At 50.1% G+C, this 19548-nt stretch overlaps 1 protein-coding gene across 1 annotated transcript in view; it reads right to left on the reverse strand.

Annotated features, from left to right (window-relative positions):
- LOC103187748 (vesicle-fusing ATPase) overlaps positions 1–19548 on the reverse strand; it is a 49418-nt gene that overhangs the window by 6529 nt on the left and 23341 nt on the right. The window contains exons 16-19 of the mRNA XM_042343332.1: positions 17779–17845; positions 16968–17047; positions 6069–6203; positions 4512–4625 (exon numbers count right to left, since the gene is read on the reverse strand). Coding sequence (XP_042199266.1) covers positions 4512–4625; positions 6069–6203; positions 16968–17047; positions 17779–17845 — 396 coding nt within the window. The remainder of the gene's footprint in view (positions 1–4511; positions 4626–6068; positions 6204–16967; positions 17048–17778; positions 17846–19548) is intronic.

A 19548-nucleotide genomic window follows, 5' to 3' on the forward strand; every position in this document is an offset into this window, starting at 1 on the left:
TCCCCTGGTCTGACGGGGAGCTTGCAACTTTCTGTCTGTGCTATTCCACCCCCTCCCTCCCTTCCCTCCCCCCGCCACCACCCCCCCAACCCGAAGGTGCCGGGCACTGACACCAGGACTGCATTCATTCTTCATCTCACTGCGCTCGGCCCAGGTCTTAATGCTTCTCTGCTAATGGAAAAGAACATTCCAGAGTGACAGTTATCTAGCCACCAGCAAAAACGTTGCTACCCTAATAAACAATAAATTCAGCCACTGTAACATGACCCAGCTGAATATGGGTTACCTGGCTCCCTGAAATCAGCCAGAGCGCACACAGCAGTGAAGGTGCACTCTCGCTTACAGCCTGCAACGTTTGCTAAAATACCAATCGCGCCCCCTCCCCTCCTTACACGCAGCCCCCAACCCACCCCACACCCCGCCCCCGCACACCCGCTCGTCCGTTATAACACAACAACAACAACAACAACGCTGACATAGCACCCCTCCACCCCTCTTCAGCGTCTCAGAGCGCTCAACAGTGGCGGAGCCTGACACAGCGAGACTTTGGCTCCATCGCCCCCAGACCCTGCTAAACAACATGGTCGCTGGCAATGCTGATGTCACTTCCCCAGCAATATCCCACAAACAGTCGTGGATTGAGGGACCAAATTATTATTATTATTTTTTCAGAGGGAGCATTACCCCACCCCACCCCCGGGAAAACAACTAACATCTGGGTTCCTACTTCCTGCCGGGTAAGCAGAGGCACTCGTGCGTGTGTGTGTGTGTGTGTGTGGTGTGTGTGCGTGCGGAGTAGAAAAACTTGTCTAAGGTCTTGCCCTGCCCAAGAATCAAAGCTGGATCCTCTGGCTTGCGAGGCCAGCGCTCTAACATTACACACGAGGACTTCACACGTTGCACCCTCAATCCACTGGCCACACTTTTACAATGTGCCCATCCCACAAAACAGTGCAAAGTAGAGGGTGGGCAACTCGATTGGCACCTGAACTGTGTATTGAGCGTGGGGCGTTCTAGATCAATTCAGGTGCAAACCCAAACCTCCTCTACCTTCTCTCTCATGATGGTTGACAACAACTTTTCCTTCCTCCCTCACCCTCTTCCCTCCCACCAATGAATCCTTCCCCCAAAACCCCTGTCCCAGCCTGTGAACCCGGCTAAATCAATCTGGGAAATTCAAAGCATTGCAACGCTCACAGAAAAATAAACTGAGCATCTTAACACTTCATTCCTGCCATCAAATCGCTAGCATTTCTGGTTAGGAGTGGGGAAGGTTCCCAGTCAGTACTTGCCGTCCTTTTTCTACCCTGCAAAACTATGTCATACATTGTGCACCGACCCAATCTGCTCCTCGCCCTCAGCTATGGAATTAAAATGCAAAAAAAAGTAATCTAGATAAATGGCTTTATTCCCCAGGGCGATATCTAGTCAATACAGGCCCTCGTTAAGCTACAAGTTAGAACAAAGATGCAGAGAGCAAACTGGGACCTGGGTAACCACAATTAAACCTAATGCCTACCTCAGACACGATTAAAAGTTTACACAGATCCCAAACTTAAAATTCCTGGTCTCTCTTCCCCTCTCCTCGCCTCTCCTCTCCACCACACTCTAGCCTCCGCTCGCCACACACGTGTACACTGCTACAAGCTAACACTAACAGTGATTCATGTTAAAGTCACCCGTTTCTACAGTACAAACAGCAACACGACAGGTTTCAGCTACCGGAGTAGGCAGTGCTGGGCTCTCACTCAAGCGCACAGTAGTTTCCCCATTGCATTCCCGTCCCTCCCGGGCACAAACACAAAAACCTGTTTTATTTTATTAATTTGACCTGATTCACACCCACCTGAACAAAGTCAGTCAATTTCTCTTTTTCTTTTAAATATATATTTCGGGGAAAAAATACATTTTTAAAAGGGCAGTGGCTTTTTGGTAAAAAGGAGTCTATCCTGTGAAGGGCTTCAATTTATTTTTTTGCAAAACGTTAGTTTTGTTGGGTTTATGAGGATGTCGACTGATCAGCATGTTTATAAATGTTGTGGGTGGGTTCAAGCCTCACCATGCCAGGGATTTTGTCCTCACAGTCTAGGCTGACGCTGGGGTGGGGGGGAGAGAGAGCGCCACATTGTCAGGTGGACATTAAAGATCTTACCGGCGCTATCTGAAAATAGAAGGGAGTTTCTCTCAATCCCCAGATAAAACTGGTCGCTGTCTGTGGGATGTTTTGCTGTGCGCAAATCGGCTGCCGAGTTTGACTACAAACACACCTTCACGACACGTCATGGTAAAATCCTGTGCAAGACCTGAGACGAGACGTCTCGATGGTGTTGTAAGAAGTGTACCTAATGGGAGAATTATTATTACATGAAAAGCAAAGAGGTGTTCAGGGGAAAGTTGTTGATCTCACTCTCTCTCTCTCTCTCTCAGTCTCTCTCCCCACTGAGACTCATTTCGCTGCCCAGATCACAGCTGAAGCCCAGATCACAGGTCTGCGTTGTTGGGCATTTATTTACTGTCTCAGTAAAAGTTCCTGCTTCCTGTGTGAAATCAGAGCCATCGCTGCCGGGAACCAGACGAGAAGAAGTGTCCGGGTTCACTTCACCCCTAACAGCTCTCGGCTTGACAACAATCTTTACATCTGGAATAAAGCTAGCTTCTTTCTCGTCAGGAGGACGTCCCAAAGCGCTTCACGGGATTTACCGTGGAGCAGGAGTGACTGTGTGCTTTGTGGTGCAACAAGAGTGAGGGCTCGCGTTCAGGGGACGCAGACTTGTTTTGTTTCTATCTCAGGGCGATGAGTGGGCTGAGTTCTGACGGACGGATATTTATATAACTCTTGATGCTGATGTAACTTCCAAGGTTTCGCTGAAGAACGAGAGCAAACCAGCGTGAAAGTTACTGTTAGTTTATCCTGACGACGGGTTATTACACTGAGATCCCATTCCCATCAGCTCCAGCCCTACACACACACATATACACACACACACAAAGGCTGCATTAGCTGTGGCTGTAGCTTCATCCAGTTTATCCCCAGCGCACGGTTACCCAACTCTGTCGCCTCAGGGGCGATTGCAGACCTCACGAGGGAACAGCAACGGGCGTTCAGTCAGTTCCCTTTTCTGAGTGGTAACAACAACAACAATAATAATAATCCTTGCATTTGATGTAGCGCCTTATTACATCGTTGAGACATCTCAAAGCGCTTCACCAAATATACTGTAAAGTGGATCGAGGGTGAAAACGCAGCAGCCAATTGCACACAGCAGCGTCCCACAAACAGTCATGGATTGAGTGATCAATTATTTGTTTTTGGAGGGATTATTATCCCCGGGACCTCTGGCTTGTGAGGCGAGTGCTCTCACCACTGCACTACGGGAACACCCACAAAGAGAGAAGAGAAAGAGCCAGTTATTTCCTTCTGACGAGACGTTTTTAACCGAGGCCCTGACTGCCGGTTGGGGAGACTGTGAATGGTTCCCACGGCGCAGTTGGAAGACAGAAAGATGCGAGCTCCTCCGTGTCCCGAGCGACAACCCCGCTGTAAATCGCCCACTGACTTCGCAGCTGTTTGTGAGAAGCGTTCTCCCAACCCAGACAAAATAAAACAGTCACTACATGCAAGAGCAATTACCCTCGAGCCCTTTGAGCCGCTGACGTGATAAAGTGCTGTAAAAATGCGAGTTCTTTCTTAGCGCACCCAGAGCCAGGGCGTGAGCGAGGGAGCGAGCGAGAGAGCGAGTCCTGGGAGAGAGCATTACCCCTTGTGAAAGAGCCAAGGCTGCAACAGGCTGGCAATATACAGGCCCATCACACAGTTCCTGCCTGTATTGTGCTAAACAGGCACTTCACACCTAGGCTGCCCTCAAGAGGCTTGAGCGTATTAGCATTTTTAATTCCACGCTTTCCTGGCCAGACCAGATCCGTCAATTGCCTCGTCTGCGCTCACAGTGACAAGAACAAGCTCCACAGATCGGCTGAACCGGAAATAGGGAGAGGGTTCGGTGTTTTGGAATTCGTGATCAGACGAGATTAGGAAATGGGCGGAGATCGAGAAGATTCCCAGGGCTGGGACCCAAAGGACTTTGCTGGACCCTGTCTGATGCTGCTTTATACAGTGACTTGCAGTCACGATGATATCAGGAGAGGGGGCGAGAGAGAGAGAGAGAGAGAGGAAGGGTGTGCGAGTGCGAGAGAGTGAAAGTGTGAGCAAGGCAGAAACAGAGAAAAAAAGTTGGGCTGGGTGGGGAGAGGGAAGGAAAACTGAAGGGTATCAAGGGATATGGGGCAAGGGCGGGTAATAGGAATTGAGGTACAGATCAGCCATGATCGTATAGAATAGAGGAACAGGTTCAAGGGTTTGAATGGCCTCCTCCTGTTACCATGAAGCTGAATAAAACGCAAGACTATGGCTCAACCACAGCAATGGCACTGCTCAGAAAGAGAATTAGTGAGAGGGAGAGAAAGTGAGAGAGAGAAAAACACATCACCACGCACACAGGGTTTGCTCTCACCTGAAGTGACATCTCAATGATCATCATCAGTTTCTTGATCCCAATCCACACTGCCTTCCCTTTAACGTGCTGTGAGATCCTGCTTCGTTCACGGTCATCAAACCTGCTCAGCAGCTGCCAAAGGAGAGTCACGGTTAGGGAGTACTTTGCCAACATTACATCGTTGCCAAACACCGACATAGCAATAATGAGACCAAAACAATGACGATTTTATGACCCGGAGAGTTGCTACGGTCTGGAACGCACCGCCTGAAAAGGCTGGTGGAAGCAGATTCGATAGTAGCTTTCAAAAGGGAATTAGAAAGCTACTTAAAAAGGAAACGTTTTGCGGGGCTATGGGGTGGGGAAGAGCGGGGGAGTGGGGCTAGTTGGCAGCTCGTTCAAAGACCCAGCCCAGGCACGATAGGCCGAATGGCCTCCTTCTATGCTGTAAGATTCTGTGACGTCACACCAGTGATACAAGCCCCAGCCGATCAGTGTGTGAACCCCGGCGATGGATTTAAACCCACTTGCCTCTATCCTCATCCCGTCCCTTTTACTTACTCCACAATTTCTCTCACAAAATTTACAGCCAATTCACTTCACAGTGTGTCCTGTGAAGTGCTTTGAGACGTCTCGAAGACGTGATGAGTCCCCCTATCAAATGCCAGGATTATTATTATTATTATAATTAATGGAAACCCAGCGATTGCTGAGGTGTGTGTCTGCCCCCACCCCCACCTCAACCCCCCCCCCCACCCCACAAAAAGAGTAAAATAGTGAAACAATCCTGCGCTCAGCCCACCTCATTCGGCCCTCGAGTGGGTTTGAAATAAAACATTCTTTGTCAAATCAGCTGTCTAATTATCTCGTCTCTTCTGCCTGCCGCTCCTTCAAGAAACACGGTTAACGTAGGGAGTGATTTTTTGCGACACGGGCCAGGTCATTAATCCTGTGCGTCTGCAGCTTTCGGTGAACACAAAAACTCCCTCTCCAGATGTAAGCATCAATCAGGCAAATCTGTGGAGAATTTGGCAGCCGTCGTCACCCTGAGAGGTCCTGGTATTAACTGCTCCCTATTAAATTAATAATTCCAGGTAATAAGCTATTGATAGGAAAAAATTTATAATGACATGCCACATCGGCAAGTTGCAACAGATCATTGCGAGAGATGTAATTTGATCGAAAAACCATCTCTCGCTCTCCTACACTGACTGAGAGATAAAAAAAATACAGACGCCCCAAAACGCAGTTTAAAATGCGTGACGCTGTTAGCTCCCCTGACTCGAATCCCATTCCCCATCGTGTCTGTGCTGATGCTCGCTCCCCCACTGGAGCTCTCTACTCTACTCTAACCCATTCCCTGCTCTCTCCCTCTCTCTCTCTCTCTCTCTGTCTCCCCATCGTGTCTGTGCTGGTGCTCGCTCCCCCCACTGGAGCTCTCTACTCTACTCTAACCCCATTCCCTGCTCTCTCTCTCTCTCTCTCTCTCTGTCTCCCCATCGTGTCTGTGCTGGTGCTCGCTCCCCCCACTGGAGCTATAAAATGCACATACTGTCTTTTCTTTCTCAGACCCACCTCCAAGGCTTCGATGAGCTGCTCCCCTGTGGTTATGTTTGGAATGTGGATGTTGGTGCTGAACACGTCCATCATTTCCATCTCCTGCAGGACATCTTTGCGGCTCGAGGTTCCAATGATCAGCAGTTTGCGGCCCTGAAAACACAGCGAGGTTAGGTGGGACGTTAATTGGTGATGGGGTGGGGGGGGTTGGGGGCGGTGGTCGTGGTGGGGAGTGGGGAGGCGGGGGAGGGTGGCACCGAGTTTCGGCTCCAGCCATCCGTGTTTACAAGAATGGAATCCTCTCTCTCTCTCTCTCTTTCCCTCCTGGACAAAGGATACAAATCAAGAGAAAAATTCCTCACGGTTTTAGCCTCAAGACTTTCTTGGGCCGACAACTGGTCGCTCGCTTCACAGCTGTTTGGCGGAACATCGCTGGGCACAAACCGATGGCCCTACAAAATACAGTTGCTATGGTTCGCGGTGAGAAACCTGCAAAGCGCTTCGAGACGTCTCGCCCCCGTGATGAGAACGCTGTGTGGGAACACAAGGACGATGATGATGAGGAGGAGGAGGAGGCGGAAGAGGAGGAGGAGGAGGTCTTCTAATGAGGACAGAAGCCAAAAAAAACACCTACTTTAGCAGACACTTAGGTACGAGTTGTGAGAGGGTTATGAGGTGGATTAGCTTCACGGCTCTGCAGTCCAGGCTAAACCACAACAACTTGTGTTTGCACAGCACCCCCTCACACAGGGCAGCGTCCCAGAGCGCTTGACGGGGCGGAGCACGATGACAAGCCAAGGGGGGGGGGAAGGGGAGGTGACCGTAGGCCGCCGTCGAAGAGGAAGGTCCTCAGGCGCGACCTGAAGATGGGGAAGGAGTGGGGGGGTGGGGGAGCAAGGCGGAGGCGATAGAGGCTTAAACCAAACGTGGCTTGTCTGTTTGGGGAGGGGAAAGGAAAGTGGGGAGTACTTTATATTCACTCCACATTTACTAAATCTGCCCTAGTTAATCTTCAGTCCATTCAAATTCTGCTCGGGCCTGGGTTCCGAGTTTGCTGGAACACAGGTTCGAGCTCAGGGGGGGGAAAAAAAAGGCGTAGTGTATGTATCTGTTTCTCGCCAATCCCCGATCCAAACAGCTTGCAAATTCCTTTGCTGTGGTCTGGGCTTCAATTACAGGATTTACTAATGTTCCTCAATTCTCGCTACCTGTGGTGTGTTAAATACCCTGACCGTTCACAGAAGCTAAGTCATAGAGACTCGTATAGAGGAGCTTTCTTTCTCTCCCGCGCTACCCCCACCCACCCCCACCCCCTCCTGCCCCGGATCACTAAGCGACCAAACTCAACCCCATCTCGATCCCTGTAAAATGGGATTGTCTGCCCTGCCAGGGAACCTCCCAGCCCGATCCAGGGCGTCGCGCTCCTTTCACGCTCTCACTTTTCCTTCTTTTGTTTTGTTTTATTCACCAAGGTGAGGAATGCCAGCACTGAGGAATGGCCTCAATGGGCGGATAGAGTAAATCTTCATTTTTACTCTTCCCTCTCTCTCTCTCTTGCCCCTGGCGGCGGCGTCTCCCTCCCTCTCTCTCTCCCTCCCCCACTGTGCTCGTCTGCAATGTCCCATTCACCACACCCAGCTGTCCTGTTGACTTGCCGGGGAGATTTGGCCAATTCTATGCCAATTCCATGCCGTGGTTGGTGCTTTGGGCAGTGCTGGCAGTGGGGAGCTGGGCTGAGATTGGCCCCTAAAACTCGTTCCACGTGGGACCCGCGATCGTCAAAGAGCAAAACAGCTCAAAACGTCAACGGGTGAAAATAATAATAACAATAAAAAAATCCTTGTATTTGGCGCACCACCTTAACACTTATTTGGAGTTGTCTCAAAGCACTTCACAGAGTTTTCCTATATGGTGATGCCATTTTGGGTAGTTTGGGTAGATTAAAGCAGCCCCCCACCAGCCCCCCGCCCACCACACCTGACATCACCCGTTGCGTGGTGAGTAATGATCGCTGGTGAGCTCTCTGGCTGCCGCGCGAATACATTTAAGTCGGTGCAGAATGCAGACAGAGGCTGTAATTGGCTCCGCGTGTGAGTGTGAGTGTGCATGTCTGTCGGTCTGGACAAGTGTGCTCTTGAAACTGCCTGGGGACGCAAGATGGGGGTCAAGAGGTATGCTAATAATCCAGCCTTTTCCCGGCATTGAATTCCGTCTGCGCTTTACACCCAATTGAACAGTTTTCAGGGCGCCCTAACCACCAGAGTGGCTGAATTATCATTACCGTTCTCTTTAGCGCCAAAGACTCTTCGTTGTTTAAGAACCAGAGCTCCGCGGTCTGACAGCACCCAGGGCAGGAAGCTCGGCAGCTTCGGCAGCCGAACACGGCAGCCAATTCCACGCTGTCACTGAAGTTCCGTTTCCCCCCACAAAATATCCAATCACTGCACTTTACAGTGTATCCCGTGAAGCGCTTTGAGGCGTCTCGCAGACATGATAAGGCGCTGTATCAAATGCGAGGATTATTATGATTTAATCTAGAAATATTGCAATGTGCTTTATAGCTCTCGAGATAAGGCCGGGCGTCAGACTGTCACTGAACAAAGGGGAGAATCCACAAGGACTTACGCTGCAGAATGGATGTGAAAAGACCTGTGAATCAGAGCTTTGTCAGAGGGGTTTAAATGCTGCTGAGAAGCATTGGCTCTTACATTCCTGTACTGGCTCCAACAGGCACCTTGACTAGCAGCACAGCTGTGGGACTGGCGTTGAGGACTCTTATCTTCACTGCCCAGATATCTGCAGCCGGGAGATAAGGCCGGTCCAATGGCAGCCTGTGCTTTCGTCTAGTCAAGTTAGCGTGGTAAAGGAGAGCTGCGTCCAGCCACTGAGATCCTGTTCCACCTCCCCCCTCCCCCGGTTACCATCCTAAACAAGCAGATTACTCCCCCCGACTTCAACACTCTCCCGCTCCACTCGGCTGACTCCGGCCCCCTGTTTGTCCCTCATCCGCTCCCTCCTCTCCAGCCACTAAGCCTCAAAATTCTGGAACTCTCTCCCTCAATCCCTCCGCCTTGCCCCCCTCCCTCATTCCCTCCCTCCCTCCCCACCTTCAAATCCCGCCTAAAGACTTTCCTTTTTTAATTAGGTCACGGCAGAGCTTCTAAATCCCATTCCCCAGAGGAAGGGGCCGGGGTTCCTGAAACCTAGACATTGCCTCCCAGAAAGAGAGCGCGTTTTGCTAGCGACTGACCAATTCCCCCTCTTCCCCCGTCTCCCCCACCCCCCAGACCACCCCCACACCCCCCGTCTCCGCCACCCACCCCACCCCCCCCCCCGTCACCCCTGGGCAAGGAATGGCTCTTACGTGAAGAAGCCCAAGCACGAGCATTGAGCAGAGAGAGCGAGAGAGAGAGAGAAAAAGGAGCAAACTAAGGGAAACACACAGTATAAGAGACATCTCAGCCACTGGAGCCTGGGGCAAGATGGAGCCTGAATGTGAATACTGTACTTACTTCTAAGCTATTTGCATTTCAATATGGAATATGCAGCTTCCAGCCGCTGCCCCTTTCTCAGGAAGTCTCAGCTCTTGTCCACTCAAACAACACCAACAAAACCAGGCACAAGGTCAGCCGGCAGGTCACACAGCCGTGCTCCGCTCAAACCCTTTTGATGTTAGTTTTATGTCGCTCCACTTAAGGACTGGCGTGGCCTCTCTCTCTCTCACCAACACCCTCTCTCCCTCCCTCACCTCCCCAAGCAACTCCCCAGTTTTTTTTCTGGCCCGGCCGGGTGTCTGACACACGAGGAAACCCATCGCCGTGCCTAAAAGTCTCCAAACCAAGCTGAGAATTCCCTGCCTTCCCCACCACATTTTCGCCCGCAAAAATGTACAGTCGATTCACTTCACAGTAGATTCTGTGATGTGCTTTGCGACGTCTCAAAGACGTGATGAGGCGCTATATCAAAGGCAAGGCTTATAATTATTATTATTATTGTTGTGGTTAGTATTATATTAGTACCTTTCGCATCCTAGCTAGATGTTAAAGATCTCGCAGCGCTATTTGAGAATGGCTGACGAGTGCTTTGGTAAGCTCTGATAGCGCTTTAGAGACTGTGATGGTGCTCTGCTGCCCTCAGGGCTGGCGAGTCAGTTAAAAAAAGGGAGAACGTGAGAGACTGATCTGAAGATTCCCTCTACACCCAACAGCCCATTGTTCCCATCACATGAGGACAGAACAAACCATTTGTAACAGCAACGATACTGGATGTGACAACGCACATCAATGGCTGTCCCACTGGATTAGGTTTCAGCACCGGCCCGGGCTTCACAGTCTGACATTTGGTCATTAAACACAGGTGGTGCGGTTAAAGGGAACGGACGTAATGTCTGACCACCACATCTGTAGGTATTGTGCTCTTTAGACCCCTCTCTCTCAAGTTGTACATAAAAGGCCCCCCCCAAAAAACGCGTCTATTCATCCTGAAAAGTGAGGGCACATTTGTCACTGATGTGATCTTCCCAAACACAAAGCGTTTAAAAACCATCTTTCTCCGCATCACATTGTGTCCTGTGAGGACGAGGGAAAGATGATCCATGTCCATAAACACGCAAGACAGTAGCCATGGGAAAGCCCAATCGACCTTGTGATGTGCGCTGTAGAGAGAGAGCGCGAGACCGAGTCAGGTGTACGTTGCAAAGCCAATAAACGAGGTGCAAGGCAAAGCATCAATCTACCCCGTCTCCCACACACCAACTCACAGGGACACTTAATTTTTCTAACGTCTGGACCGACCAGAATTTTGTTTGAAAAAACCTCTCCCTCGGGATGTGGGCAAAGTTAGCGACCATCCCTAGTTGACAGAAGGTAGTGAGTGGTGAGGTTGGTGGAGGAAATGAGCACCGGCACAGGCTCAATGGGCCTAAGTTCAGACATCTCAAAGCGCTTCACAGAATATACTCTAAAAGTGGAGTGACTGTGTATTTTGTGGGCGAAATGCGGCAGCCAATTGCGCAAGGCCTTGTGGATTGGGTGACCACATTATTTATTTACTCTTGAAGGGACTATTACCCCTGGGAAAGTGATCCACCAATCGACTAACAACCGGGTTCCTATTTACTGCTTGGTAAACAGAGGCGTGTGTGTGGAGTAAGGGAAACTGCCTAAGGTTTCGCCCTGTCTGGGAATCGAACCCGGTTCCTCTCGCTTGCGTGCTAACCACTACAATGCAGGACTCCACTACAGTATAAGTTAGCTGTGTGCATTCACGGAGTGGTGAGCTGCGTGCATTGATCAACCCTCTGAAACAGCAGCTTGACATGCGATAACTAAGCAAAGAGTCAGTCACTCTGCATCGCTAGGTGAGCCAAACAGTAGGGCTTAAACCAGCGGGTGGCTGCAGCGAGGAGGTGGTTTGTGGCAGGATTACACAAGGAATGAACATACTGCTGGAGGCAGAACACTTCAACACTTACTACACTGTTAGGCGATGATCCTCCCAAGTCAGGACACGGGTAACCGGGAGTTGTGCATCACAATAAGCCAGACTTAAGGCAACTCGCAGGATTTTTCGCCTACCTCTGTGAGAGAATTAAATCCTCTACATTTGTCTTGATGATGATAATAATAATAATCCTTGCATTCGATAGAGCTCCTTATCGTGTCGTTGAGATGTCTCAAAGTGCTTCACAGAATATACTGTAAAGTGGAGTGACTGTCTATTGTGTATTGGAGTTATATAAAGGCAAGTTGTTATTATCGTTGCACAAAGTGCAATCCTCCTCATTGCGATGAACAACAATCCCAAGCTATTGGCACAATGGGCCCAATGGCCTTCCTCTGCGCTGTACTCTGCCTATTTGCTGTAACCCTTTTGCTCAGCAACGAGCTGTTCATAATAGTCCCCCCCCACCCCCTCCAATTCCCTCCTGTTCGGACACGTCGCTAGTTTCCTCTCACTGAGAGGCACCGAGTGAGACTCCAGCAAAGAGCAGCAGCTCACTGCCCCATCCCATCCCACGTGTCAGGGTAGTACAGGAGTCATCAGTCAATGTTCAACCTCCCTCCTGTGAACTCAATGCAAATTCTTGAGTGAGCGTAGGAGGGGAAAGGCAAGGAAGGAAGTCGATGGGGATGAGAGTTGGGGCACAGACAGAAACAGCTTTCAGTCTTGGGAGGTGGGCACAGAGTCTTACCCAATGTTACATCGACTTCCACTTACACCGGTCAGTGTGTGTTGCAACAATCGAGACACCGGCTCCGACACAGGAGTCTCTGTGTTCAGAAGCATTTAAGATTTCCCAGAAGAGGAAAGTGTCCTTGCCTTCGGGGGGATTCATATCACATTTTTCATTGGACCTGCTTTAGGATTGACTGAGGTCAAAAAGTCATTCACAGTAGCACCTAAGGGGTGGGGGGTTGGATGAGGGGCGCGTGGGGGGGGGGGGTTGGGCGAGGGGGGGGGGGCGGTGGAGAAGGGGGAGGGAGGGGGGGATAGAGAGAGAGTGGAGCTAGGAAACAAAGATGCAACACAAGCCGACTTGGAAACCCTAACGGAGAGTTAGTTCAGTTCGGATAAGATGGAATTAAATGTAAAAAATCTTCCACAATCTTTTTCCTCACTTAAATATAGCTCTCAGGATTGCTTACATCAGCTGCACAACACTGCTGTTCTCTGTATAATTAATAACTAATATTTTGAATGTCAGGATGCATGTTCCTCATTCTTTTCAAATCAAAGAGGAAAGTACATGAATAAATCACTCGCTGACGACCTCAGACAGTTCTTCAGAGAAGAAAAAAAATCTCCATTAGTTTTGCCCTGCGGCTAAAGTCCTGTCTGCTAGAACGTGCCTTGCACTCAGCAATGTGCCAAAACAGTGGCTGGAGAAAAAAAAACATCTTCCAGCTCAATCCTGCGATGCTTTGTATAATCATGGGCTCTGGTGATTATCTCTGAGCTTTTGCGTGTTTGGCTCACCCAACCTGGGTGGCGGGTCTTGTATCTACCTTACGTGGTGGAACTGTGGTGGGGAGGGGCGGAGGGGGGAAGGGGAAAGGGGTGGGTGGTGGGGGGGGGGTAGGGGGGAGTGTGGGGGGAAGAGCGAAGGGGGCAGAGAGAGTTAGAGAGAGAGAAAGAGAGAAAGAGAGAGAGAGAGATAACTGCGGAGCTAAACCTTTCAAATGCGAACCTGTGTCAGCCTGTTCCTGAAACCTGAAACTCCCCCAACGAACGAGCGGCAGCAGTGATCAGCCAAACCCAGGGACCTACGTACATACGTGACACCTCTGCACCTGTAGTTTACACGTTGGTTTGTTCGTCTGTCCAGCCAGCGCGTCGCTCGGTGACTGAACATACTTACAGCCAAGAGACCCTCCGCCACCGGCTCCGAGTCTAAACACTTAGCCGGTGAAGGTTTCTCTCGATGGCTCCCTGCACAGGGGAGGAAGGCAACACAATGCACTGCATTCCTCAGCCGTGACGTACGGCTTCTCTGTACCAGACGCTCCACACGGCCATCATCTCAGGGCCATAAACAACATTGCGCGCACAGCAAAAAACGCTTTGCTTATAAACCCAGTCACTGCTGCACCGGGGTCTGCCTTCTGCACGCTCACCCGGGGTTACCCACATGTCCGAATGCGCTATTCCAGTCTGAGATGATTTAAATCACTCTCTGCCTCCTCTCTTTCTCTCTCTCTCGCTATCCCTCTCTCCTCTCTCTCCATCTCTACTCTCTCTCTCTCCATCTCTCCTCCCTCCCTCTTTCTGGATCTTTGTAAAGCATTACGTTATGTGTAAGCGACGGCAGCCAGGATGGCGGAATGTGAACTGCGTGGACCTTACAGTGCAGCTGTTCGGCCAGCCAATCGATCAGACGGTTTGGGGGAATCAAAACTCCACACTAGGCCTTGGAGCTCACAGTCTGGGCTGACGCTCAAGCGCAATGCTGGGTGGGGTTGTGGGGGTTGGGGAAAGTCGGGTGAGACTGCATTGTCAGAGGTGTCGTCCTTTTTACTGAGACACTAAACCAAGCTGTGACTGTCCAGGTGGGCTCTCCAGAGACTGGAGTATCTCCTAGTGTCAAACCTCCTGATAAACCAGCCATTCACCTCATGGCTCTTGTGGGACTTGCTGCACTTGCACAAAAATAGTCACTACACTTGACAGGAATGACGGCGGAGCTCAGACAACAAGCAATATGAGGTTCTATAAAAAGGAGCCATCCCTCTCCCAGCAGACCCCAATCGGCACACTCAAACACATCTCCTTCTTTTGTCAGAAGGCTCATCTGAACAATATCTATGGTTTATAAATATCGGATTCATTGATTTATATAATGTTTTTAAAAATCTCACAAAATGAATCATCTGTTTGTGTTTCTCTTTGCGTCACCCCAGTCTCCCATTTCCCCCGGAGAGAAAACAATTCTGGAGATGGAATAGCTGCTGAACACACAGCGCTGTGGGTCTGTCTATCTATCCATCTGTGTGTGTGTGTGTGTGTGTGTCTATCTCTCCGCTGTGCAGAGGGGAGAGAGAGAGAATCTTTGTCCCGTGCATCTTACAAAAGATTGAAATTCAGATTGTGTGAGCAGGCAGGCTGGGTTCTCTGTTACCCACCGCTGATTTCCGAAGACCACTTTGTTACTGAGAGGCAACGGTGCCCGAGCTTTAAGCCGCAAATGAATTTGGCCGAGTTAAAAAAAAAGCCTAATATATTAAAAAAAATTCTACTCATCTCCCTGCTCCCCGCGCTGTGTGACTGTGCATGCAGATTAGCAGCCCACACAAGGGCTGAGAACGGTCACTGCTCATTTCACCGCTGCCTTTCTCTCGGCTTCGACTCCCTGGTGTGATAGTCTTTTCACACTCCCTCTCAGGCCCGTTCACAATGTACAAACTAGTCACAAACAGAGCGCAGTGATTGTGTTCCCTCGTACACCCACTGAGCGGGCTGTTTTTTTTCTCTAAAAAATGAATCCCTCCCATTAAATCACAATGATTTATAAGTCGCGCTGAAGACAATTGTTATTTCACATATATAAGACATCTTGTGCTAAACATTTTCCTCCTGAACTGCCCGGACGGATTAGAACCCAGGCCACTATACACAATTAACCTCTTTTCAGAGCCGTCCTGACTGACCCACGACTAAAATGAAGGTTAGAACAAGACTTTAGTTTGCTCTCGAGGACAGGGCGGGATAAAGGGAGAGCTTCTCTCTCTCTGCTGCTGTATATTTCCATAATTCTCCTTTTATGACATTCAGCACTAAGCAGAAACAGACACAAGTGGCCGTCTCACAATTTACAAGCACTTCGGGTCCCTGCGGGGTTAAGCCTCAAGCCACACAGACAGGCGAAAGCTATACGCAAATAATAATAATAATAATCCTGGCATTCGATACAGCGCTTATCACATCTTTGAGACGTCTCAAAGCACTTCACAGGATACACTGTAAAGCGAATTGACTGTATATTTTGTGGGCGAAACGCGGCAGCCAATTGTGCACAACAGCGTCTCCACAAACAGCCGTGGATTGAGTGACCAAACTTATTATTTTTTTAAATGGGGAGGGATTATTACCCCCGGAAAGCGATCCCCCAATCGACTAACAACCAGGTTCCTACTTACTGCTGGGTGAACAGAGAGGTGTGTGGAGTGAGGAAATTGGCCTAAGGTTTCGCTATACACTGTGCCGGGAACAAGCCAGTTTGGAGTTTTAATGATCCCCTAGTATTATATAAGGCAGGATTGTCTGGCCTGGGGGACAGGCTGGCACAATAGTCAGGGCTGTAGTCAGGGCTCAGGCACTACATTGTCAGAGGTGCCATCCACAGGTTGAGATGCTAAACTGAGGTCCCATCTGTGGGAGATGGACACGAAACGTCTCGTCGCAAAATCACTGGGAAAGAAAAGGGAGTTTGTGACAGAGTTCTGGCCAATAATCCTCCCGACAGTGCAGTTGGGCTGTTCACCTCGCTGTCGGTAGCGCTGCGAGACGTTACCCTGCGTGAGAGGCGCTATATGCACGAATGTGGTTGTATCTGTCCCCTTTTCAACTTTCTCTTAAACCAGAACCTCGCTGGGTTTCACATGCTGGACACTGACACTTATGCAGAACATCTTTCCCTACACTGGGACAAGAGGGACGGACAGGACAAGACACGACAGTGTCCGGGAAGAACAGGGAATAGAGTCTCCCCCTCTCAGAGGGCTACCGAACCCAGAACAAACAGGCAGATTTGGCCAATGTTGTTTGCTCAGGCAGGGGAGAAAGATTAGGAGCGTCTGGTGATTACATAATCCCGGGCGGGCAGGGGGTTGGGAAGGGAATGGGCTGAGAGCAGTTACTGTGTGTGGCAGGGGGAAGGAGCTGAACACACACGCACTGGAGATGAGATCACTGGAGAGACCCACTGTCTCACTGTTTGGTTCCCATTCACCTCCTTGGCTGTTGGGCACCAATAACTCGAGGCTTTCTGCTCCCGGTGGGTTCCTTAATCAACAAAACAGCGGAAGCCTATGGAGGTGACATGGGGCTCATTGTTGGCAACTCTAACGGGCATTCAATTAAAATTGGGGAGACTTCTTCTTAAGACTTCTGAGAAAGAAACAATCTAAACTTTCTTCTACAACGTGCTTTTTACACAACGCATTTTCACACGAGTCATCTCAAGGCGCTTCACAAACTAGAAACGTGGGGAATCTCGTCGGGGTGGTAAACTCAGCAGCTAATCCCGGAAACTTTACGGGGGGGGATTAACGGTTCTGATAATCCTCACCAGAGGGACACTGACATTTTCCCGGAGTTACTCTTGTGTGTTTTGTGTTAACGAAACCTCGGTGTATGATCCGGGGCTGACTGACAATTAATCACCCGGTCGTTTCCGATCTCTGCTCGTCTGTAACTTACGTGTGGAGATGCTTTCTTCAGCAGCACCAGCAGCGCCTGAAGAACCAGGTTGGAGAAGCGCGGGCCGATGGGAACGTAATCTGTAATGAAACGCACAGCTCCATGAGGACACAGCAGCCATCGCGGTCTCCCCTTCTCTCTCCCCCCTCCTTCCCCCCCCATCCGCCTGTCCACATGCCAGTCACACCTCACGTTCCATCATGCGGGCAGAACACGGGACAGATTGTAGGTGTGTTCAGAGGCAGGATTTGAGGCAGAACACAGAGACAGACAGAGAGTTACAGACACACACACACACAAAGAAAGACACAGACACACACACACACACAGGACACAGAGAAAGAGAGAGAAAGACACACACGCTTACACAAACACACGCAGCATTGCTGCAGTCTGGTGATAAGACGCCATGCTTAGATTCTGAGTCACTGCGGAGAAGACCCGAAGACAAGACACGGGACCTACATTCCTTCCTCCTTAGGAAGCCAAGGGATTGAGGAAAAGGGACCGGGATGAGAAGGGGAAAATGCTGGCATCTGAGGAGGTGGACGGCCCCCAAACCACCTATCGCGTTGTACACGGAAATACAGTTCCAGGGGAAAGAATTGGGAGAATATTTTTTCTCTTCCCCCCCCAATTTCCAATCAATTTGATTGGAAATGTGTAACAGAACCCACCGCTCTCCCTCCTCTCTCTCTCTCTCCCCCCCCACCCAACCCCCCCACCCCCACCCACACACTCTGTGCACCTGCACACACTCCCCAAGGCGATGAGCGTACGGACACAGGCAGTGAGTGACTGACAGCCTTACCCAGGAGTCGTTCTATGTCATCGACCACCACGCAGCTGAGTTGGGACTTATAAGCGTCATCGAAGATCTGTCAACAGAAATTAATAAACAAGATTACGGTGCGGTTTGATGGGCCGGGGCCTGTGGCAGCACATTCAGTTTGTGAAAGTGGAGAACATGTGTATTTAAGTGGAGGCATTGCCTCGGGGGTTTGGGTTTCAAAATGCCCAAACGAATTCCGATGCAGTCCAACACCGCGTGCCAACCTGCCAAGGGTGTGTTGTTACATCACGCCAAGGTTAACGTGTTCTCACTGATAAGACAGACAGCGAAGGGCTGGGTTTCTCCTTTGGCCTGTTATACCTGGGCGGAACGGCTTTGCGTGTGACAAACAGGCTCTGGGGAATTTCGATTACCTTCCCTGGAGCGGAGCAGTTGGGAGCACGGCCGATTTAAATGAGATCTTTTCAGATAATCAAAAGGGAGTTAGTTAGCGAGGTATAGATAGTGGGATAACTCTTCCCTTGGGCGGAGGGATCGAGTACGAGGAGCCAGACTCAGATCACAGCCAAGTTGCTTCCAACATAACACCGGACCAGACAACGATAGATAGCCGGACTCTTGCCCTGCGTGGCTCGAACACACACCGACGACCACTTCACGAATAATGTATAACTGTGAGAATTTAGGAGTCATCAAACAAGGCAGTGCTCAGCAGAGTGAAGCCAAGCCGTTTGATTCACACCTGATTGTAGAAAGGACATCACTCGTAGCCGGCAGTCTGCTCTCAAACAATGGTGGGGGGGTTTTTTTGCACCTATGTGTAAAATGTGTGGCATTGAAGAAATGTCACCAGCCCCTGCCTGTTAAACTCCAAAACACGTTTTAAAAATGGGTTCTTTGCCTAAGGCCACGTCGCACACATCCCTGAGATAAACAGCACACAGCCCAGCGGCCAAATTAACCCATCAAAGGCGCTGTGATGTTTAGTCAATGACGAGTGGTTGGGGGCTGAATCTATCTCAATGTTCGATGACATCACCCAACATCCAACCGGCAACACCAAAGTGTCTGATAGTAACTAGTTACCAAGTTCCAGCAGGCGATGTGACTGGAACCCAGTTACCCCTTCAGCGGAGTCCTCGTTACGTCCTCGTTCCCACCGCCGCAACCCCCCTCCACCCCCAACCCCAAACTGCCTGCTATACCACCCACATATTCCAAACACATTTTGGGGGAAGTCGGTGAGATAATAGCTCACATATTCCAGGAAAAGAATAACAACAATAGCGACTGTCCACACAACGACTCTCAACACAATGGGAAGGGCCAGCACTCTCTCTCCCTCTCTCCACACTCCCCCACCACCCCCCCGAAACGAAGGCCGAGTTGGCACGGCCATCAATTCCTCAGTCCCTGCTGCCCCAGCCTTGTCGCTAGAGAGAACATCTCTCCACACCTGACCGACGATATCACCAAAAGGCAGGGTTGTAAGTTGACCAATAAATGAATGAATGAATGAATGAATGAATAAACAAATAAACAAGTAAACAAGTAAACAAATAAACAGACGGTCAAATTATTTCACTGGAGGTTTAAACATTGCGGACGGCACGAGAACAGCAGTAAGTTGTTGGTTGAAGTTTATAGTCCAGCAGGACGGAGCTGGGCAGGAGGACCTGCAGTGATCACAGCACATGTTTAAATGTTTAACGGGACTCGGGTGGGGGTGGGGGGGGGTTTGGTATGTGTGTGCGTGTGAGTGTGTGTGTGTGAGACCGGCGATGACTG

This window comes from Callorhinchus milii, unplaced genomic scaffold (assembly GCF_018977255.1).
Source record: "Callorhinchus milii isolate IMCB2004 unplaced genomic scaffold, IMCB_Cmil_1.0 Scaffold23, whole genome shotgun sequence".
NCBI lineage: Eukaryota > Metazoa > Chordata > Chondrichthyes > Chimaeriformes > Callorhinchidae > Callorhinchus > Callorhinchus milii.